The sequence below is a fragment of the Myxocyprinus asiaticus genome, chromosome 38 (assembly GCF_019703515.2).
Source record: "Myxocyprinus asiaticus isolate MX2 ecotype Aquarium Trade chromosome 38, UBuf_Myxa_2, whole genome shotgun sequence".
NCBI classification, from domain to species: domain Eukaryota; kingdom Metazoa; phylum Chordata; class Actinopteri; order Cypriniformes; family Catostomidae; genus Myxocyprinus; species Myxocyprinus asiaticus.
In genome coordinates, this window is record NC_059381.1 from 22,983,422 (window position 1) to 23,005,921 (window position 22,500).

The 22,500-nt window shown below is 38.0% G+C and overlaps 1 protein-coding gene across 5 annotated transcripts in view; it reads right to left on the reverse strand.

Annotated features, from left to right (window-relative positions):
• LOC127428483 (neurexin-2-like) overlaps positions 1-22,500 on the reverse strand; it is a 574,215-nt gene that overhangs the window by 476,407 nt on the left and 75,308 nt on the right. For all 5 annotated transcript variants that reach the window (XM_051676890.1, XM_051676894.1, XM_051676891.1 and 2 more), the window contains exon 2: positions 18,306-19,560. In XM_051676890.1, the coding sequence (XP_051532850.1) occupies positions 18,306-19,029 (724 nt within the window). In that variant the 5' untranslated portion in view covers positions 19,030-19,560. The remainder of the gene's footprint in view (positions 1-18,305; positions 19,561-22,500) is intronic.

The window sequence follows — 22,500 nt, forward strand, 5'->3', positions numbered from 1 at the left end:
TCATATTTTCATCAACAGTATGCATTAATAAAATAGTTTAATTGTCGTCCTGATGAGCCTTTTTCATCTAGTTTTCATTATCATTGACAAAATCAAAGAATCCTTAGTCAACGAACGTATTCGTCAGAGATTTCGTTGACAAGGTTAACACTGAATCTAGTACCATTTGTTTGCAGAAGTCACTTGATTTGATATTTCATCCTGTGCAATAAACTTCATAACATTGAGTGTGGCTTGAATGTCCAAATACTTTTGGGGCCAATGTATGTCTCTCTTATCCTCCAGGAAATACCTACCACAGCTACAGATAATGTGATAAGGGACATAAAGGCCCATCTATGGAGACATTGGCACACAATAACAGGGTTTGCAGAGGGAAGCTGAAAGCACAACAAAAGCTAGGACAAAACAACGACACAAACCCCCCAGTGAAAATGCTGCCCAATTGCCTGCAGCAAGACAGTAAATCTCGTTTGTGGGAGCTGCTTGCTTGGCACTGGATATCAGGCCATGCAAAACCGTCATTCGCCCATAAATCATGAGGGCCGCGTTAACCTTTACAAGTGCTCTCCTAGGCTCCCTCAAATTGGTCACAGCAACAACGTCCCGGAGAATTGTAATGAATTGAGCATTGGCATGAGAGCTGACATGGTGACAGCGTCTGGAGCTTCTCAAACATGCTGCAGCTAAATAAGCACGCTAGGCTAACACCACAAGGGTTATTTGCATGATTTTAGCTTATCGGTCTAAAAAGCCGGAGTGGCATGTAATCTGTCTCTATTTAGTGAAGTCATACTAATCTCTCTCTTGATCTGAATCAGCTCCTTCAGTGTGAACTGGATTGCCAAACATTATGAAGTATCTCCAGTAGATAAAATACTGCACTGGGGCAACATTAACTACCATCCTTATTTAAAGACTCTCTTTAGAGCAGCTAAATACACATTGTAAAAATTTTGTCAAATAATCTAAAGAAAGTACTTCATGTGCTAAAATCGAAATCTTTTTATTAAAATCAAATATCTAATTTAGTATGACTGAATCAATTTAAATACATTAGGTTACACTAATGAAAGTATTTTTAAGGGTCAGATCAAGTACAAATAGCTCCTTATGGTTACAACTGCACATATCCACTTTTCATAGTGTCTGGAATAAAGGGTCTTTGGTTGCTACTACAGTAAATCAATAATTTAGGTGTCACTCAGCAAGAAAACCTCTCAGCTGTATCGTGGTCTTTCACAAGGATATTTCTATTATCTGTTCTTGAAACAGGTCTGTTTTATCTTCCATCATAATTGTAAGGGTGAAAGTCATGATCTTTAATTAAGCACTGAAGAATACTGGAAACATAAAACAGAGAAATTACATTGTCCAGTGACATAAATACATTTAACTATTTATACATTTTTTCCATTTAACTTTATTTCATGATAAAGAACGCTGGTTGGTGGTTGTCTTTGCAATGCTGTAAAATAAAGGGTTATTTGGCCTTTTTGTCCACTAGTGTAAAATTTATCTGAAAACTCAGATTGCTTGTTTGCTTAGCGTAAGCACACCTTTTCATGTTATAAATGCTGTTGCAGATATTGCACATTGTGTGCCACTTATCTGTATCTGTAATGTGTTTTGGTTTCATGATTTAAACCACATTAATTAAATGATGAATTAATTTTTCATTATTTAAATTTCCTCTTAAGAATTCAACTCAGAATAATTAGAGAAATAGTCACAAAATACCAGTGAAGCAATTTTCCCTCACCCCTGCTGAATGGGAGATCTTCCTAAATATTAAGAACACAAAAATGTTTTTCAAAACATTTTATGTTAAGGACTCAGTTTAAGACAATTCTCTTCATGAAGAGATTTTGGTACTAAATTAAGCTTATTAAACCTAGTGAACCTGTAATTACTTTTTGTCGATGAAAATAATGAAATCATGAACTCCAGCAATACCCCTTCTTTGTCTCATTGCAGTCTGTTTTCTAATACATGTATAAGGATATCTAAAATGCAAAGCCAGAAGCAAAGCAGCAAATGCACTCGAGTGCACAGGGATGGAATTTGGGGTGTCTTTCTATGGTCCAAAAGCAAATCTGACAAGCTCCAACAAGCTCCTTTTATTAAACAAAAGGAAGAAAATTCAAATAGTATATCTAAAACAAAAATCCTTTTCCGCCACTGAGAGGAAAAGCTAGCATTCATTGTGACCTTGTAAAAACTCGCTGCAAAAAATAGGCCATGTGTTGACAGATCTTGTGGGCCTACTGATAAAGGGTTCATGGCATGAAGAAAATGAGGAGGGCAAATCTTGAGGGACACTGAGTTGGAAAATGATTTTGTTTTTATAAATTTGCATCATCCTATGTTGCGTTGTACTGATCCTAAAGATAGATGTCAATAGAGGGGGTGGACTGCTATTCTATTAACATGTGGTACACAGACGGTTTTCGCTGTTGCGCACCATCTCCATGTTTACATCAGCGTTTCCCACTGAACACATTTAGATGTGCTCCTCCCGCAAACGTCGACTTCCTATACAATATAGTAAACATTTGTCCTATAGTGCATGATGTGTATAAGGCCATACATTTTATCGTTTGCATTATATAATCAACTAGCCCTACATTTACTGGCTTGTTCAAGAGCAATCAAATTGTGCGGTAGCTCAACTGATAGAGTATTGCACATGCGAAGCAATGAAGCAAACCGCGGTCTGCTGCAGAAAATGCTGCGCTATATTCACCTTATGCGGCAGAGAAACTAGCGCACACCCATCTTGAAAATTGTCTTTAAATTTTTACGGTCTAGCGGTTTCTATATAGATATCTGTGGTGAAATTAGCTAGCGAAGTGGATTTACAGGTTGTAGAGTTGCCAAAATGTATGAGTATTTAAAATTGTTCAGGGGATGTCATAACTACTGGAAGCAGAGCAGCGAGATTTTAAAACAAGAGTACTTCATTAATAAATACATATCCTACCTTCATGCTGTGGACGTACTGATATGCCTCTGTTCCCATGAAATTCCAAGAGACAACACAAAGTCATTAAAAATATCTCTGACCATCTTCTCATGTCACTCACCCACTGCGTTATAGTTCAGGTGAGCAGATTTTTTTTTTAGTGTTAAATCGGGAAGGGGGAAGGTCTCGGTGATTTAGACTGTGGCATGAATATTGGTGCCAGACGGGCTGGTTTAAGCATTTCTGTAACTGCTGATCTCCTGGAATTTTCACACACAACAGTCTCTAGAGTTTAAAGAGAATGGTGAGAAAAACAAAAAACATCCAGCAAGCTGCAGTTCTGTGGGAGAAAACGGCTTGTTAATGACAGAGGTCAAAGGAGAATGGCCAGACTGGTCCAAGCTGACAGAAAAGTGACAGTAACCCAAATAAACACGTTACAACAGTGCTATGTAAAAAAGCATTTCTGAACGTACAACACGTCGAACATTGAGGTGGATGGGCTACAGCAGCAGAAGACCCCTCCGGGTACCACAATTGTCAGCTTAGAAAAGGAAACTAAGGCTGCACTGGGCACAGGCTCACCAAAACTGGACAGAAGACGATTGGAAAAACATTTCCTAGTCTGACAAATCTGGGTTTCTGCTGAGGTTCACAAATGGTAGGCCCACTGCAGCCTAAGTTTTCTGTTCTTGGCTGACAGAAGTGAATCCAACGTGGTCTTCTGCTGTTGTAGCCCATCCACCTCAATGTTCGACATGTTGTGCATTCTGAGATACTATTCTGCTCACTACAATTGTACAGTGAGGTTATCCAAGTTACCGTAGCCTTTCTGTCAGCTCAAACCCATCTGGCCATTCTCCGTTGACCTCTCTCAGCAACAAGGCATTTTTGTTCACAGAACTGCCACACACTGGTTGTTTTTTGTTTTTCGAACAATTCTCTATACACCTGAGACTGTAGCACGTGAAAAATCACAGGAGATCAGCAGTTACAGAAAAACTCAAACCAGCCCGTCTGACACCTACAATCATGCCACGGACTAAATCACTGAGATCAATTTTTTTCCCCACTCTGATGGTTGATGTGAACATTAACTGAAACTCCTGACCCATAGCTGCATGATTTTATACATTACACTGCTGCCACACGATTGGCTGATTAGATAATTGCATGAATTAGTAGATGTACAGGTGTACCTAATAAAGTGGCCGGTGAGTATACATGTGAAAGTAAACATTTTATTTTATATTCTGTTTAATCACAAATTTAATCAAATTTAAGCCTTTAAAAAATGTGAGGTGACAAATTAATTTTAAACAGTACAAATGTAATTTCCTTTATTGTTATGAACTTGCATGTGAAATAATACGAGCTGTCACTGTTTTAAATTTCATGTCAACTACATATTTTAACACAAATTATTAAGTTGAAACCTAAAAATAAAGCAGAATTACATGTATAACAATTGAACGCTTGTATCATGAAAGTGCAGTGTGTTACAGCTGTCTGAATGTGATCTGCCAGGTCCAATTTACCTCCATGAGTGTCGGAAAAACAAAAATTTAAAGTAACAGCAAAACCCCTCACTCACATTTTCACTTAGTTAAGGGGTGATGTAGACTCAACACTCAACACTTGGTGAAAAATACTTTATGCTCCCACACGTAATCCATTTATCCGGTAGTTAAGAGACAAACCACGGAAGCGTGGAGTGCTAAAAGGGGCGGGGCTGAATAAGGTGAATACAGAAAATGGTTATCAGGAGTGACCTATTGATAATTATTACAAACCTGATCATCATGAAATCTTATTTACATGATACTGATGTAACCTAATGTTGTCTTGTAAGATTATATCATGTAGTGACAGCCACCACAATAAGCTCTGCTCATTTCAAACATAATTTAGTGGAAGGGGTGGGGAGGACGATGAGACATAATGCTGTTTTGCACAACAGAGGACTGTGGTTACTAGGTTTGACTTGATCACTCTTAATAATATAGCTTAATAATATAGTCAGAAATCAGTAATTATGCAAAACCATTTAATAGAGATATCTCTTTGTTCATACAGCAGCCAAAACCTGTGTTGAGGACTTTCCTCACAAAAAGGATGCACTTACAAGAATGCTTTTTCCATTGTTAATTAATTCTTATAAAAAAAGTATGTTGAAGGTGATAGAGCACTTTGTTTCTCCACAAAGTCTTGTATCATCCATCAGCAATACAAGAATGAGGTTAAGTTCTGAATTTACTGACCATACGGGCTGTCACGTGAATTTATTTACCACAGCTGTGGCTATGTATGTGTATTGCTGTTAACCCTTTAGACCTGCTCTCTATTTAATATTATATAAAAGGCTTTATTTTGATCAGTTTTATTTAGTTAGTTTAAGCCTATGACTTGTAGTTTCCTGTAGTTTTAAATGATAAAACCATATGCCTGCTTAAGCTATATAATGAAAATAAGTTTGTTTTTGTCATTTTGTTTTTCTACAAGCTCTTATTCATACAAAACACACTAGACTAAAAATATACGCTTATTCTGTGCAATATCTACTTTTTTGCATCAAATCATCTTCATGATTTCCATCAACCGTGCACTGAAACTTTAATTCAGCCACTGCACTGCAGCTTCTGCATTGCTTCTGCCTTGCACTGACACATGGCTTCTGCTTCTGATGTTAATACACTAATTTGTTAACATGGACACTGAAAAAAAAATATGCACTGATTCTGCTCTGCTTCGGCATGTGGTGTAAAACAAGTGTAATACATTTAGTGCATTTCCATCAACAGGCAGAATGGTTACCGTTGCTGAATAGTGCTGTTCTGTAGCGATCTGGGCTAGTTGACACAGTAGCGGTTTCTTAGTCCATTGAGGTGCAGCAAAATCAAAATGAAAATAACTGACAAATGACCAACTGTCGAAATAAAAAAACACATACAGCATCGTTAATACAGGATGTTCGGTCACAGGTGTGCGCTTATAGTTATTTTACAATTGCTTCGAACACTGCTCATCCATTTAGAATTTAGAGTCAGAACTTTACAATTTATATGTTGTTTTGCAAATGGTCAATGAGGCTCCATGTCCTGCTTTAATTATTCGTTGAAATATTGCCCAGTGTGCAAGTCATTATTTGGCTTTGCACACTGGGCAAATGGTGTTCTCTGCCAAGCTCAACAAACTATGGCGCTGATTACCACACACAAGATTTCTGGCAGAAACACAAAAGCCCGGTGAAAGGTGAATGATAGCTAACCTCGCAGGCCTGTGTTTGGGCCCCAAAGACATTCAAAATGGTACAATGATAGCAGATGCCTTTCTGAAAAGGAAATACAGACACACTTGCGTCCTTGGCACATGCCTCGACGTTGAGGGAAACCCAGACTAATTTGTGCTGATAAATAAGACAGACTCCCAGCCTACATTATTTAATCCTTGGGAGTGGATGGCCTTGTTCTCATAGTGAAGGCTCATTCCCCACACACTTAAAGAAAAGCCACTATACAGTACAGATAGTACAAGTGAAAGCCTGCTTTCATCATCTGAAGGCATATCAAAGTATGCGGTTATTGTGGAACACTTGGGTCTCTCTCTTTGTGTGTGTGTGTGTATTTATGCTTATATGCCTTTTAAAATAGTAACAGTATTGATTTAAAGAGCTCCCCGCAAGCCTATGTTAATGTTGTATATATACAGGGCTGAAACAGTGGCATTACAGCTTCTGACTAGCACAGCAGTTTCCATGCACGGTATGTATTTTTCATTTAATTTGTAATTTTTTTCCTTTTCTTTTTTCCTTTCAACTTAGTTTACATTTTGTTAATTTCACTCTACTGTTACTGTTAGCTTTAGTTTTTCAGCATTTTCTAGTTTAAGTTTTTCAGTATATTTCGTTTTTATTTTGGTATTTTAGGGCTGCAAAAGTTAATGCATTAAATGTTCATTATTTAAATATAATAACCCTGTTAAATTTCTCAAGGCCGTCTTGTGTTATAACTAACTAGCTGTATTTTTACGGAGCGCAATGAAGGACAGGAAGAATTTTTTTCTGAAACAGGTTTGCGTTCCCTCGAAAAAGTTTTGCGTTTCCTGCCAATAGTTTGAGTTTCCTCACAATAAATTAACAGTGGTTTTACTACAGTAACCATACTTTAACTAGTGGAGTTTTATAAACAAAGTTCGGGGGGAGCAAGTTAATTTAATCTGACCAATCACAACACCAGAGAAAGCACATATGAACCGCTGCTTACCTCACTGCGGTGGCAATATTTTCCAGCATCCCTCTTCCACCCCAACTCCACATTCTGTCTATTTATTACTAAACTCAAGTAAAGTCAAGTAAAGTAAAATGGACAGTGAGCCAAATCCATTTACGCTTACCCTATTAAAGAATTATGTTAAAATTAACATGTGAACTACTGAATGTATTTATAGTAAAACCATTGTAACCACAAAATTTACCATGGTTTTACTATAGTTCAACTATGGTACTTGTAGTAAAACATAGTAATAAAAATCTTAATTTTGTGGTTACTATGGTTTTACTACAGTACCCATAGTTTAACCATTGTAAACCATTGTAGTAAAACCATAGTAACCACAAGGTAAATGATGGTTAATACAGCCATGGATACTACAATATTACTTTCGTCTCGGTTACTGATGTAACCTTGGTTCCCTGAAAGGAGGGAACAAGATGCTAACTGACACTGTGGGAGCTCCTCCTAGAGGTGGTGACCTTGAAACCCTTTACCATCTCACCAGTTTGATTGACTGATGGCACTTGGTGCTCCGCCCCATGCTTATGTCATCGTGGACATATAAGCTGGAGGCCAGCGCACACCATCAGAATATTCCTACTGAAGGGAGGAGAGCACATCTCTCGATCCCTTAACATTGATAATCAATAGTGCGGCACAACCGTGCAGCATCTCGTTCCCTAATTTCAGGGAACCAAGATTACATCAGTAAACAAGACGTTTCCTTTCAAGTTTGTTACTTCACTGCTACTACAATAGCTGACGCTGTGGGAGCCGTATACCATAATGCCATACTACTGTTAAGGCAATGCCCACTAGCCAACAAGGTAGTAAAAGGCATTGCTATAATAACTCCTTCATATTGAAAAATAGGAAGGAAGAGAAGGAACAATAAACTATACAACTCTATGCAAAGACAGCCATACCAGGTAGTGGTCCAATGTCTTAACACATCTTTTCACTTAGTGGGAAGGAGGGGAGCAGGATAGTCAAGCACCTGACCAAGGGTTTAATTCAGTGACACTAGCCAACAGAGTAGTAAAATATTGCCCGCATGCTCTTATTCACACCTGTGGTAATAAAGAGACCACGGTTTTTGACCTAACACCCAAAACAACAACACAAACTAACTGTCAGTGATCACTGGAAAATCAACCCTCTTTCTCTGTGAAAATCTGGGAAGATAGGGAAGATTCATACAGGTTATAAAACCTAGCAAAGGTGTTTTAGGAAGACCAGCCTGCAGCCATACATATGTATTCTAATGACACGCCCTTTGCCCATGCCCAGGAGAAGGCCATACTCCTGGTGGAATGAGCCTTAACATGCATAGGACACTGTATGCCTTGCAAATTATAACACGATGCACAATGGAATAAACGACACAGTGGGAAATCGCTTGCTTGGAGATGGCTAAACCTTGTGAACGGTCTCTAAAGCAAACAGAGTAATTTCAGACACCCTGAATTGACTCGTTCGGTCAATATACATGCATTATGCCCTCATGGGGCAGAGCATATGCAGTCTCTTAGCCTCGTCCGACTCAAAGGGAGGAGGAGAGAACACTTGTTGGGTAACAACCTGAGCACTAAAGAGGTTGCCAGCACTTTGGGCACATAACACTAACAGGGATTCAGAATGGCTTTCGACAGGCCCGGTCCGAACTCTAAACAAGAGACACTAACCGAAAAGTCTTGAAGGTCTTGACACATTTGATTAATGTCAAAGTAAGTAGCAGAACAGCCTTCAAAGAGAGTTTGAAGCTTACCGCCTCTAGTGGCTCAAACAGGGAACCTGTAAGCGCATTTCACACCAAGTCCAAGACCGGAACAGTAGCAATGCAAGACTTAATGACCAGATGGTGCTTGCCTACAGACAAGCCTTCAAAGAGATCATGGCAGCATTTTATACTTTGGCCATGGATTCCTGCATCTAAACACTCTTGCAGTAAGGATAGTATTGTCTGCAAAGGGTCCTCAACCCAGGAGGAACACCAATCAGCAAAAAGTCGCCATTTAAATGCATACAGCCACCTCGTTGAGGGACCCTGGCATGTAGTATGGTGGCAAGCACAGATTGCGACAACCCTATTGTGTCAGACTAGCTCCGTTTAGAGGCCAGATATGCAGTCTCCACAGCTCTGGCTGAGGATGCCAGATCTTGCCTTGAGCTTATGAGAGCAGATCCAAAGGAATTTCCATTGGGGGAGCATCCAACAGCTCTACCACATGCAGGAACCAGTGGCTGTTGGGCCATTTCGGGGCAACTAGTATTACTGTTTTCTTGTCTTCAGTTATCTTGCACAATATTTGATGTAACAAGTGGATGGGGGAAACACATATTTGCTTCTCACTGGCCATCTTGAGCCAAGGCATCCAAGCCTAGTGGAGGTTGTGTCATGGAGTATCAAAAGGCGACAATGCATGATCTCCAGCGAGGCAAACAGGTCCACCTCGGCTTCACTGAATACCTCCCAAATCCTGTGAACTGACTGAGGGTGGAGGCTCCTTTTCTACATTCTGGCACTCTGACACGGTAGTAAATTTGTTTCACTGTTCAGGTGGCTGTGGACGTACATTGCGTTTATAGATCGGAAACTTGACTCGATCCAGAGGAGAATTTGCTCACCAGGTTCAGCATTGGGTGTGACCGTACTCCTCCTTGACGATTTATATACACCACAACAGCAGTGCTGTTCGAATGAATCAAAACATGAAACCTTTGCACGTCTGATCGAAAGGCTTTCAGAGCCAAGAGGACTGCAAGCAGTTCCAGGCAATTTATGTGTCACATAGTTTGTGCCCATGTCCACCGCACAGGTCTCTCCAGCCTGTACTGGACTCGTCCATGGTGACAACTTTGCATCTGACCATCTTGGCAGGTGTCACACCTTTCAGAGTTTGGGGGAATTTACTGAATGCACACAGCCTGGAGTGCCGACATGGCTGAGTCGAGTTTCATTCATTCAGGGTGAAGACATCTGACACCTGAATTATGAACTTATATAGAACATCAGAATAAAACTCCCTAATGCATATAACATTATATAGAAAGATCTTATAGAAGTGTTTTTATACTAGGGATGTGCCCTACGACTAATTTTACTGTCGTTTAAATAGAAGTTTTGTAACCGACTAGTCTAAAGAGAAACCAACCTTCAGAAAACAGTAAAAAAAAAAATAATAATTTATGCGACCCATTTAAAATACTTAATCTATTCCAAATCTGATGCTAAATTCCACTGAAAAGGGGCATTTATCTGTGATGTGCTCGCCTTGAATTATGATCATTGTACATTAAATACAGAACATGACACACATTCACCTTTAGTGATAAACAGGTTTATTTATTGAAAACAATTGAATGAATAGTGTAGGATCAATGGAACAACCCTAAAAGCCTGTTCTAAATGGAAATCACATAGTAAAAGTCACTTAACATATTAAAACAGTCAGGACATTGTTGAAAATAATTAACAGGTAGACTAAGCCAAATCTATGAGACAGAAAAAAAAAAAGCACTGAAAATTTGCGCGTATTTCAGGACGTGCAGTTGTTCGGTAAGGAACGTTAACCAAAAACAATATAAAAAAAGTAGCTATAGGACAGAAAAAATAGGCCTGTGATGTATCCTGCAATAAACCAAGTATTCTAAACATGATGTGCACACAGAATAAAAGATAGTTTAACACGTTAAGCAGTCGGCACCTCATTGAAAATAGCCTTCTTAATCAGCAGATTAAAAAAAATTGCATACCTAGTCTAAAACAGTTATTTTTTTAGGCTACTTACTCAAAAGCATAAATTTTTTGATGAGTAAAATTAACACGTCGACATGGTCCGGTAAAAGACGGCACTTGACTCACCTGAGGCGGCTATCCTGTGCTTGAAAAAGCCTGCTCAGCGGAAAAATAACATCCAAGCATGCACAGATGTAAAGAAGACTCAAATGTGAAAACATCCTTAGGGACTTTCAAACATTTGGAAAGCTGATTCCCGCACCACCGAAGTGATTTCATAACTACTTTGCTGAGTTTGCTTGTCTAGCGAGAGGACATTTTCCTGCGTGCGCCGCGAGAGAGAGGGAAGACGCATGCGCAGCCTGAAGTGAAATTAAACTCTGTATCTGCTCCAGATATCCTCTTTTTTAAATATATTTGTATTATTAATTCTATTTAAAATATGTAACATTAATATGACAGTCATTTAAGTGCAGCTTCTGTAAAAATATAAAGCCAAACGTAAATGTGTAAAAATTATTATCAGTTTAATGGGGGGAAATATTAACAGACTAGTAATTCCAGTGTCGACTTGCAGCATCAGAACCGTTTAGTCGACTAGTCTCGCACATCCCTATTTAATACTAGTTATTTTTTCATCAAAAGTGCTGTTTTCTCACTCCAATATACCCGAGACTGCGCTCATGCAGGCACATTTTCTCTTTCTCGCGCACACACAGAGCATTGTTGGGCCTCGTATTCAGATAGAAGACAAAGGCAGGCCTTACACAGTCGTAAAACCTAACTCAACCCCCACACCAAGTCGTAAATCTTACTGATAAACATCGTGCCAAAATCAAACAAAGGGAGTCCAAAACAGACTACAAATCCCATGAAGACTTGCTCACTATAGGATCGAACTCTCAACTCCTATTGGATGAGGCACATAACAGAACATCCCTCAAACCATGACACCATCAGGAGTAGAAATACCTTTGAAATGCTTCCGGAATTTGCTTCCAACAACTTTGTTCACCGAGTACAGACGTAGCTCATCGCTGCTCTCAGGTGCAAACTCATAACATCCGACTTGAAACTGTGGCCATAAAATCTCCATCTCGCTGGAAGAGTTGAGATTACTCTGTGTTCCGAACACTCTAACGGATCCGAAGGAGACCACTGAGCAATTCGCATCTTCATCCGTTTGCCTGCAGAAGTGAAGAAATTAAAGATTTCTCTTCCATCTTCAATCAAGTCGACACTCCGCCAGCCCGCCGAGAATCAACAGCCGTGCCCGCCAACAGAGCGAGGAAACGGCCTCCTGTTATCACACAAGCCTCAAGGAACCGGGTCGGAGAACATGGACACACATTCTACCTGTGTCCTCAGGCGATTCAAGTAAGAGGTTTACGTCTGGGCAGAGATAGAATATTATAGTGTGTTATTCTTGTGTTTCAAGGTTTTTGCTTGTACAGTTTACAGACCGCCATGTCCGCTCATTATTAATACTCAGGGTATTAATTATCACGAAATTGTTTTGCTGTATTGTGGTCCAACCAAATTGGACTGTTGTGCATCTTTCGCCATCGCGGGTGAAACCGGCAAACTGAGTTATCCATTAAAGAGTCAAAGAACGCGGGACTTTTACGAGCCGTCCACTGCGTCTTTGAGCGATAAACTAACAGCTGCTTTCTCTCCCACGATCGCGAAATCGGCTTTAGGGCCGTCATTTTATTCTCTCTCTCTCGTACTAACCACACACACGCACGCACACTCGCTCTCTCTCACACACACACACCCTCATATGTTATAGAATTATTTTTATTTCCATATCTAATCATATCACTGTTTAGTTTGTAGTTGTAAGTCAGAAGTTTATTGACTGCATTGTATTAATTATTAATTGATATTACTGCATAAATAAACTTTGTTTATATTACAAAGAGAAGTGTTATGGTTTGTTTTGCATACGCCTGTGTCATGCTGACGGGATATCAGTGCTCGGATTCAAGCCTTCATTCATTGTTTTTTTCCCGAAAATCGATATTCTTCGGATGTCGATTTTCCTAAGAAAACAATCTAATATCGAGACTGTTATACTCTCTGGTTATTAGTCCCTGATTCCAGGGTGGTGCCCCGTCAATGTTAATCCTTATTAATATTCTGTTGATTTTTGATAATTGATAATTATCTTTGATGATTGTTGAATTTGAATGATCAATAAGCTAGTGTTCATTTTAATTAATGTTTCATCGATGTTAACAATTAATGATTATCTTTGATAATTGCTGATTTAAAGGATTAGAAAAAGCTAACATTGATTCTCATCAATGTTCTATTGATTTTAATAATTAATAATTGTCTTTGATAATTATTAATTATTGCTAATAACCAAACCCACTCCTAAACATAGCACACTACATTTACTGGAGCCCCATGTCCGGTTTTAATGAGTTAGATTAAATTAATTAATTTAAATATTAATTAATAACTAAAGAAATAATTATTAATTACTTCTGATAGTAACACTGATCTAAACAACCAGTAAAGCCCTACAGAATGAAAGAGAATGAAGTAGCACAAGCAAATATACCACGTAAAGATGGTTTAAGCAGAGTTTCTTGTTTTTTTATCTGAACTGAAAAAAGTTACTACAGTGACGGACAGAATTTGAATTATCCATCCGTTTTTACATTTGGTAAATTACAGATGTCTTAAAAACGTGAGGCTCACGTGCGAGATGCTGAAAAAATTGCGATATCTGGCACAATGTTCAAAGACGGCCGTCTAGCGCATGTTTACAAAACAATTACAAAACAGCATATATGAATGCAAAAGTCATCATTTTTCAGTCATCTTCCATGAAGAATGTGAGGTATTTTATGTGTGCGGTTGTACATCATAGGAAATGTATTGTTGACATTTTACAATAATTTTATAATAATCTTAAATACCTTTATAATAACTTTGTAAAAAATAACATTAAAAAGCATTGTTGCATTATTGCTTAACATTCTCTTAGGGGCAAAAGCATATACACCCTTTGCACTCTTTATTTGAGATAACCGCGATTACTGTGCACTTAAAATACCAATAACATATTACTGTACAAATAAGGGAATAAATGCCGCTTTTGAGTGTCTCATTCAATTGAAATCTTGCCGCACCGCAGACTATATGAACAAGGATTTTAGAGAATGCAAAAGCACTCCAGTTTATTATCGTTGGTTCATACACGTGGTGTTAATGCCATGCAGTGACACAGAGCAGCCTTGTTTCATACCTGCTTACTCTATTTCTAAAGAGATGATACAATACAAACAAACAATCTCAAAGGTCTTGAAGAACTTCATGTGAAATAAGGGCTCATGGGTTTAATTGGAGAGCCTTAAAGTAACATGAAAGTGACATCTAATCGACATGATCACAATTATTTGTTTGACAATTAATCGTCAGCCAAATTTCATAATTGTGACAGCCCTAGTTACTGTCAAAACAAAATGTGGTTACTAGTCACGGTTACTACAATATTATTATAGGCCAAGCGAGGCAAGTTTATTTATACATCACATTTTATACACAGTGGTAATTCACTGCTTTACATGGAAATGATAAAGAAAATAAGATACATAAAAGTTCATATAGGCCAAGTAAAACCATGGTACCAGCCAAAACACAATGTGATTACTATCATGGTTACTACATTATTACTACAGTAAAACCATGGTTAGATGTATCCAAACCATGGCTTCTGCCAAAAAAACATGGTTACTACAGTATTACTATAGTAAACCATGGTTAATTTATTGCAAGAGAACATAAAGCGTACAGTATTACGAGGGCACACAAAACATATTGCGAGGAAACACAAACTGTTGCTAGGGCACGCAAAACTATCTCAGAAAAAGGTAGCAATTTGCATAATATAAAGTATTTTAAAATCTAAAATTTTTATTATATTCAGTTTTTGATTTTTGTTTTTGTTTCCAATAATCCAATAAATGTTCATTTTTATTTCACTTGTTTTCATTTTTAGTTTTCAGCGAAAAACTAAATGGCACTTCTTAAATGTTGAAGTCTCATGGATGGGAGCTCTATTAGCATAGCCGTTGCAGATTCAGAAGAGAAGATGCACACACAGGAGGACGACGCACTGCTGATATATTGCTTTGGCCTAGATTTCCATTCTGGTGAGGGCAGCCTTAATTGATACTGAAGGCCCTCTAAGCTTTGAGGGTAAAAGGCAGCAAAATTTCACCTGGGAGGTTTGACAAGGGCTTGACTATGGAGACCATTTCCTGTTCTTAGTCTGGGAATATCGTTATATTTGAAAGGACAAGCGTGTAATTAACCACCACTATTTGCCACTCAAATAATTCTTCAGAGGATTTGCTATAACAATACTTAAAGAAATAATAATTACACTGTGACTCTTTGATTATCTACACTCTAAAACACTGAGCCTCTCCAGCTAAAAAATGGTCCTAGCTTTGATGACAATACTATTATGTGTAATAATTTATATATGGCCCAAATAAAATACATGTTTGAATTTCTACATTGAGGTGGAACAGCATATACATTTGGTAGCCACTTGTATCTAAAAATCTAAAAATAATTTTAAGATTAATGCTTTTCAATTTCATGACATTTTTTCATCAAATTTAATTGAGTAATCTTTAACAAAATTAAATAAAAAACAAATTAAGTTTTTTTAACCTTCCCTTACAAATAGTAAGCATGGTTTTACTACAGTAACCATAGGTTAACTATGGTATTTGTAGTAAAATCATAGTAACCACATTATTAACCATGGTTACTACAGTCAAGGTTACAACAATAATACTATAGTAAAACCATGGTCATGGATTCTACAGTATTAATTGTATCAAAACCAGCAAAAAAAGCATGGTTACTACACTCATGGTTTCTACAATATTACTATAAGAAAACCATGGTTAAATTTTTTAAGGATAAGCCTCCCAAAATTTTTGTAAAAGGATCAATATAATCTAGACACGACCGATGCCAAGCAACAGGAGAAAGCCATCACCCCTCAAGGCCCAAACCAGGGAGGGAACGTGTGTATAAATCGACAGACCCCACCACTTACCCGGATCAAACCATTTTCTGAACTCCCCTACCTTCACCGTGACCAAATCATGCGAAGAAGTCCACCTTTGTGTTAATTTCATTTATTATTATAAGTAGTATTAAAGGAAATATTAAGAGTGAAGATAGGAAACAGAATGGGCATTTCTGTGGTTCCACCTGTGTTTGGGGTGCAAACAGCCATGCTGTTTGGCAGGTGCAATTTACACCTGGGTGCAAATAGTCATTCATTTTTGGGACATTATTTATATGTTACATTGTGCTAATATTTCTTTTTCATAAACATTATTAACATTAATTTCTTACAGTGCATTTAAAAATTTAAAGCAAGGTAAAATCAAGGACTTAAGGTGTAAGAAAACCAAGAGTTACTTTTTATATTGTCCTTTACCAGTGTCAAATCCAGTTTGCTGTGTCAACTTTCAGGATGATTTATTTTCTGTTCTTAACGTCTCTAGATCCCACATATCTCTCTTCTTTTGAAGCGTTGGACCATTTCATCGTAATTCTAAGTGTACTTGCAGGATTTCTCCGTCACGCTAGCATTCTCTTGGTTCTGAGCAAAGCGCTGCTTCCTGTGGACTCCACAGTGGGTAACCTAGAACTGCATTAAGTGAAAAGCCAAGCGTGAGCTGCCATAGTCTCTGCACTCGCTGGCCACTCAAATAGAGAGAAAAATGGCCAAATATATTTCTGTATGAAATCATGCAGATTTGGCCTCGGGTTTAACACCGTATTGCCATATGACAGGCTGTGACTTAACCAAAGGCATGAGACATTGCTGAGATGACCTAATTAGTCTACATATGTCACCTAGAACAGTTTATATGGCAAATCGCTTTACCATGCTGCAACACTTCAATGTTTTCATAAAATTAGCAAAGAAACATGGTACATATGTGAACAGATTGTACACTGCTATGAGTACAACTGCAAACAATCTTAAACTTCCACTGTCTGTGTTCTGCTTCAGGTCCATGGAGATAGGCATGACAGTTTTGTAGAGAAATATTGAAAGGTTTGGATATGATAAGATTCACTAATGCTTTGTATTGTGTTTCCTATAATAATATTGCTAGAAAATTAAAGATGTCTCATGGAGATCATGTTGACATGATTTTGTAGATTATTACTTTATTAGGTAACATGGTTTTCATTTATGGTTCTGAAATTTCTACATCTTTAAACAATATATCTATATATCACTACATTATTAGAACTCGGTTTTCTGTTTTTGTTTTGTTCAGCTTAATTTTCAAAACTCAATATAAAAGCAAAAAGAACCCAGATCGTTTGAGTGATGCTGATATCAGGATACAAATATTGTTTGTTATCATCTCATATTTTGGATACATTGAAGATATTGATCCCATATTTACAGTGTCTTTGAAATAAACGGTTTCTCTAAACAACAGTACAGCGGTAAACATGTAAACTTGTGAACCTGATTTAATAAGTACATCCACAGATATCTAATTAGCCCTACATTCTCAAGGGACTTTAAAAGGCTAATACTAGGGTTGCACAATTTGGACAAAAAGTTATACTGCGATTATGATTTGAACTGCAATATGCTAAAAAATTTATAACTGATTTATGTTAAACAAAATTTGGAGCACATCTGTTACACTAAACACAAGGATTCGTGGAGCACAGAACCACACTGTAACCACTGAAAACAGTGTAATTATGTACTAACAAGATACAGACAGGACAGAGCAGCGTGCATAAACTTTAAAGTGAGCAGTGCAAGCAGACTATTTCTATTTTATTAAATCGCAGCCCATTGCGGTTTAATAATCGCACATGGTCATATTGCAATTTCGTTCAATTTCGAATAATTGTGCACCCCTAGCTAATACGCTCTGATACCAGACACCAAGCACACTATGTATAAATATGCTCTAAATTAACATATGATTCATATTATCACTTAATTGTCCTAAAAGTCTCAACATTCTCCTTCAGTTGGATTAGACTAGTCCACTTTCAGACACTGAAAAATTTTAGCGGTCAGAGTGTATTTTAAGAGCATAGGAAATAGATAAGGAAAACACTTAACCAAATAATTAAAACGTACAGGCCAGATCAGATTATTGGTTAATGATTTCCATTTTTGTGGCCAATAAGTTTCCTTAAAAGCAAACCTTTCCCCTTACTGCTCAGTACATTGCCCACTTGGGTATTTTGATAGAAGCACATCTTAATTTTGTGTAAGACCGGAAAGCATCTCACTTACCTTCAGTGCAGTATTTCCCTATGTAGCCAGTCTTGGTGCAATCACACAGCACCTCACTTTCGTGAATTGAGCAGCGTCCTCCATTGCTGCAGGGGTTTTGTTTGGTACACAGGTATTCCAGATCATTCTTCACCCCCTGGCTGTCCAGGAGGACAGGAGGAGTCTCTCCTAACTTAAGATTGGCGATAAGGCCACGGAAAGGCGGCTCATATTTGACAGTGCTGGAAGTGAGGGCAGAGAGACGGACATCTGGTGGTATCCCACCCACGTACAAATCACTGGCCACCATCATTTCCCTACGCTTGGATTTCACCTCCGCAACTTTGGCCTCTCCGTCCATCACCAACATGGTCTCGCGATAATTCCGTGTGAGCAGCACGCGATGCCAGCGCTCGTCATTAACGTGCGTCTCCATGTGCAACGAGGCCGGCTCACCACAGTGGATAGCAAAACGCAATTGCAGTCGACCGTTGTTGATGAGAATCTCAAGAAAATCGCAATTACCGCCATCGTCCAGGTACAGCACGATGGCTTTGCTGACGTTGGTCTTCAAGGTGAAGCTCAGCTCTCCAGTGGCTCCTGCTTCCCAGGGTCCGTAGCGGACCCACTGGCCCGGCAGGCCATCAAACTCGAGGGCTGTGGTCACAGCAACAGCCACTATCAGTCCGCTTAGAACAGAGGCCTGTGAAAACCTCGCGCTACACCTCCAATTCCACGTCATCATCTTCCAACAGTGCTGCTAATCCCCCTTTTCTAATGTTCCGTTTCTGTTAATCCACTGCAGAGGAGAGATTTATTCCCAGTCTAGTGTATTAATTTATCTGGTCTTTTCCAAAATAGCACTGCCGAAATAGTATGGACCCAGTTTTCTAAAACCCCCTAGTATTTAAGAGTTTCTTTTCAATTGATTCTCCATCTTGATTCTCCTTTGAGTATCTCCATTGAGGAATACTTCTGAAAGCCCAAGAAAAAAAACCTCACACAGAACTTGGTGCTTTGAAATCTAAAACTGTCCTAAAAATCTAGTTGACTCGACATGTTAAAAGACCGATTTATGCATCTCACCCTCTGGTGAAAGTAAGATTAGTGCTGAAGCTGTATTTTGAGTTTTGTGGGTAGTAGGTCAAATACATGATTTCCTTTTCCCCAGAAAACCTCAGCGCCATCCAAAGAGGTATGTCTGCATTCCACTGATGAAGCGATGAGTCGAATAGATGCAGTTGCCACTGTTAGAAATCCTTTATTGACCAGGCCTCTGAAAGTTAAAAACAGACAGCATGTTAATTTACGACCAAAAAGGAAACACTGGTTGATGTCTGATCTGTCTTACAAATTCACATACAGCACAAAATTCAAACATTTTGGTTTTAACTTGTAGGATCACATTTACAGCTGCCACAATAAACGAATCGTGAAAACTGTCAACTACAGCATTCCATTTAGGTCTACTCCTGTTTTTCAGCGGTTGGGCATTCTAACCAATCATAAACATCCGCTGCTCAATATATTTATAATTTATTAAAGATTTTAATATTAGTTGTGGTACTAATGTCAAAATGTTTGTTATTTTAAAAAAATGCTACATAAAAAAAACCTTTAAATGGTTAACTGGTTAACCTTACCATGTATGCTGAAAATTATTTAATACATGTATTTTTATTTATATACAGGTGCATCTCAATAAATTACAATGTCATGGAAAAGTTCATTTATTTCAGTAATTCAACTCAAATTGTGAAACTCGTGTATTAAATAAATTCAATGCACACAGACTGAAGTAGTTTAAGTCTTTGGTTCTATTAATTGTGATGATTTTGGCTCACATTTAACAAAAACCCACCAATTCAATATCTCAAAAAATTAGAATACATCATAAGACCAATAAAAAAAAACATTTTTAGTGAACTGTTGGCCTTCTGGAAAGTATGTTCATTTACTGTATATGTACTCAATACTTGGTAGGGGCTCCTTTTGCTTTAATTACTGCCTCAATTCGGCGTGGCATGGAGGTGATCAGTTTGTGGCACTGCTGAGGTGGTATGGAAGCCCAGGTTTCTTTGACAGTGGCCTTCAGCTCATCTGCATTTTTTGGTCTCTTGTTTCTCATTTTCCTCTTGACAATACCCCATAGATTCTCTATGGGTTCAGGTCTGGTGAGTTTGCTGGCCAGTCAAGCACACCAACACCATGGTCACTTAACCAACTTTTGGTGCTTTTGGCAGTGTGGGCAGGTGCCAAATCCTGCTGGAAAATGAAATCAGCATCTTTAAAAAGCTGGTCAGCAGAAGGAAGCCTGAAGTGCTCCAAAGTTTCTTGGTAAACGGGTGCAGTGACTTTGGTTTTCAAAGAACACAATGGACCAACACCAGCAGATGACATTGCACCCCAAATCATCACAGACTGTGGAAACTTAACACTGGACTTCAAGCAACTTGGGCTATGAGCTTCTCCACCCTTCCTCCAGACTCTAGGACCTTGGTTTCCAAATGAAATACAAAACTTGCTCTCATCTGAAAAGAGGACTTTGGACCACTGGGCAACAGTCCAGTTCTTCTTCTCCTTAGCCCAGGTAAGACGCCTCTGACGTTGTCTGTGGTTCAGGAGTGGCTTAACAAGAGGAATACGACAACTGTAGCCAAATTCCTTGACATGTCTGTGTGTGGTGGCTCTTGATGCCTTGACCCCAGCCTCAGTCCATTCCCTGTGAAGTTCACCCAAATTCTTGAATCGATTTTGCTAGACAATCATAAGGCTGCGGTTCTCTCGGTTGGTTGTGCATCTTTTTCTTCCACACTTTTTCCTTCCACTCAACTTTCTGTTAACATGCTTGGATACAGCACTCTGTGAACAGCCAGCTTCTTTGGCAATGAATGTTTGTGGCTTACCCTCCTTGTGAAGGGTGTCAATGATTGTGTAGCCTAGTGAACCAAACTGAGAGACCATTCTGAAGGCTCAGGAAACCTTTGCAGGTGTTTTGAGTTGATTAGCTGATTGGCATGTCACCATATTCTAATTTGTTGAGATAGTGAATTGGTGGGTTTTTGTTAAATGTGAGCCAAAATCATCACAATTAAAAGAACCAAAGACTTAAACTGCTTCAGTCTGTGTGCATTGAATTTATTTAATACACCAGTTTCACAATTTGAGTTGAATTACTGAAATAAATGAACTTTTCCACGACATTCTAATTTATTGAGATGCACCCGTATATATATATATATATATATATATATATATATATATATATATATATATATATATATATATATATATATATTCTAGAAGAAAAAAGTATTATTTCCCATAGTTAATGGTGAATATTTAATAAGACAATATTTTTATGGTAAACTATTGTTAAAATTAGAAGTCTCCATGTGACCAATCACATTTGATTACATTTTATTTAAATAGTTATGTCTCTTCCTATTTTTGAACTCAGTTATGTACTGTGGGGTGTTTTACATTGCATTTTATATTGTTTAGTAAATCTTTATTGCATTCTTTCAGTGTCACCTGACTTGTTTTACGTGGTTGGCAATTGCTCCTGGAGAGGCCACACTTGATTTAATTTAAGTTATCATGTGACCTTTTGTTTCACCACGTGTCACTATGGAAACAGAACAATTAAAAGTACAAAGCATATATTGTAATTTCAGTAGGTTGGTATATTAACATTATATAATTTCATGACATATTTGGTAGTAAACTGTAAAATATACAGGCATCCAAATTAAATCCTGTAATTCCTGAAATATGGATACTGTATTTTTTGGAGTGAATTTCTGGCACCCATAGGTGTCAGTTTTTTTACTATAAATTTAGGATTTATTTTTTTCCTTTTCATTTTTTAGTAAAGTTGTATAAAACAGCAATGTAGTATTCAGGTACAAGGTTCTCAGCTTTTGGATTTGTAGTCTACATAAAGAATATAGCATGCGGATTCCCTACACAAAGTAAGTCATTTAATACAAATTATATTACTCTAAATTACAGTATCAAGGGAAATAATTGACAATTATGATTTTTGTCATACTCATGCAGCCCTAGTAACACAAAGCACAAATGTTTATGGCCTTTTATTGGAAATTTTCATTATAAGACCAGTTTGATAACACACACACAAAAAAAAAAAACAGGTGGTATGATTCCCCCAGCTGAAGGCTGAAGGCTGAGTCTTTGAGGATAATGGAATCAA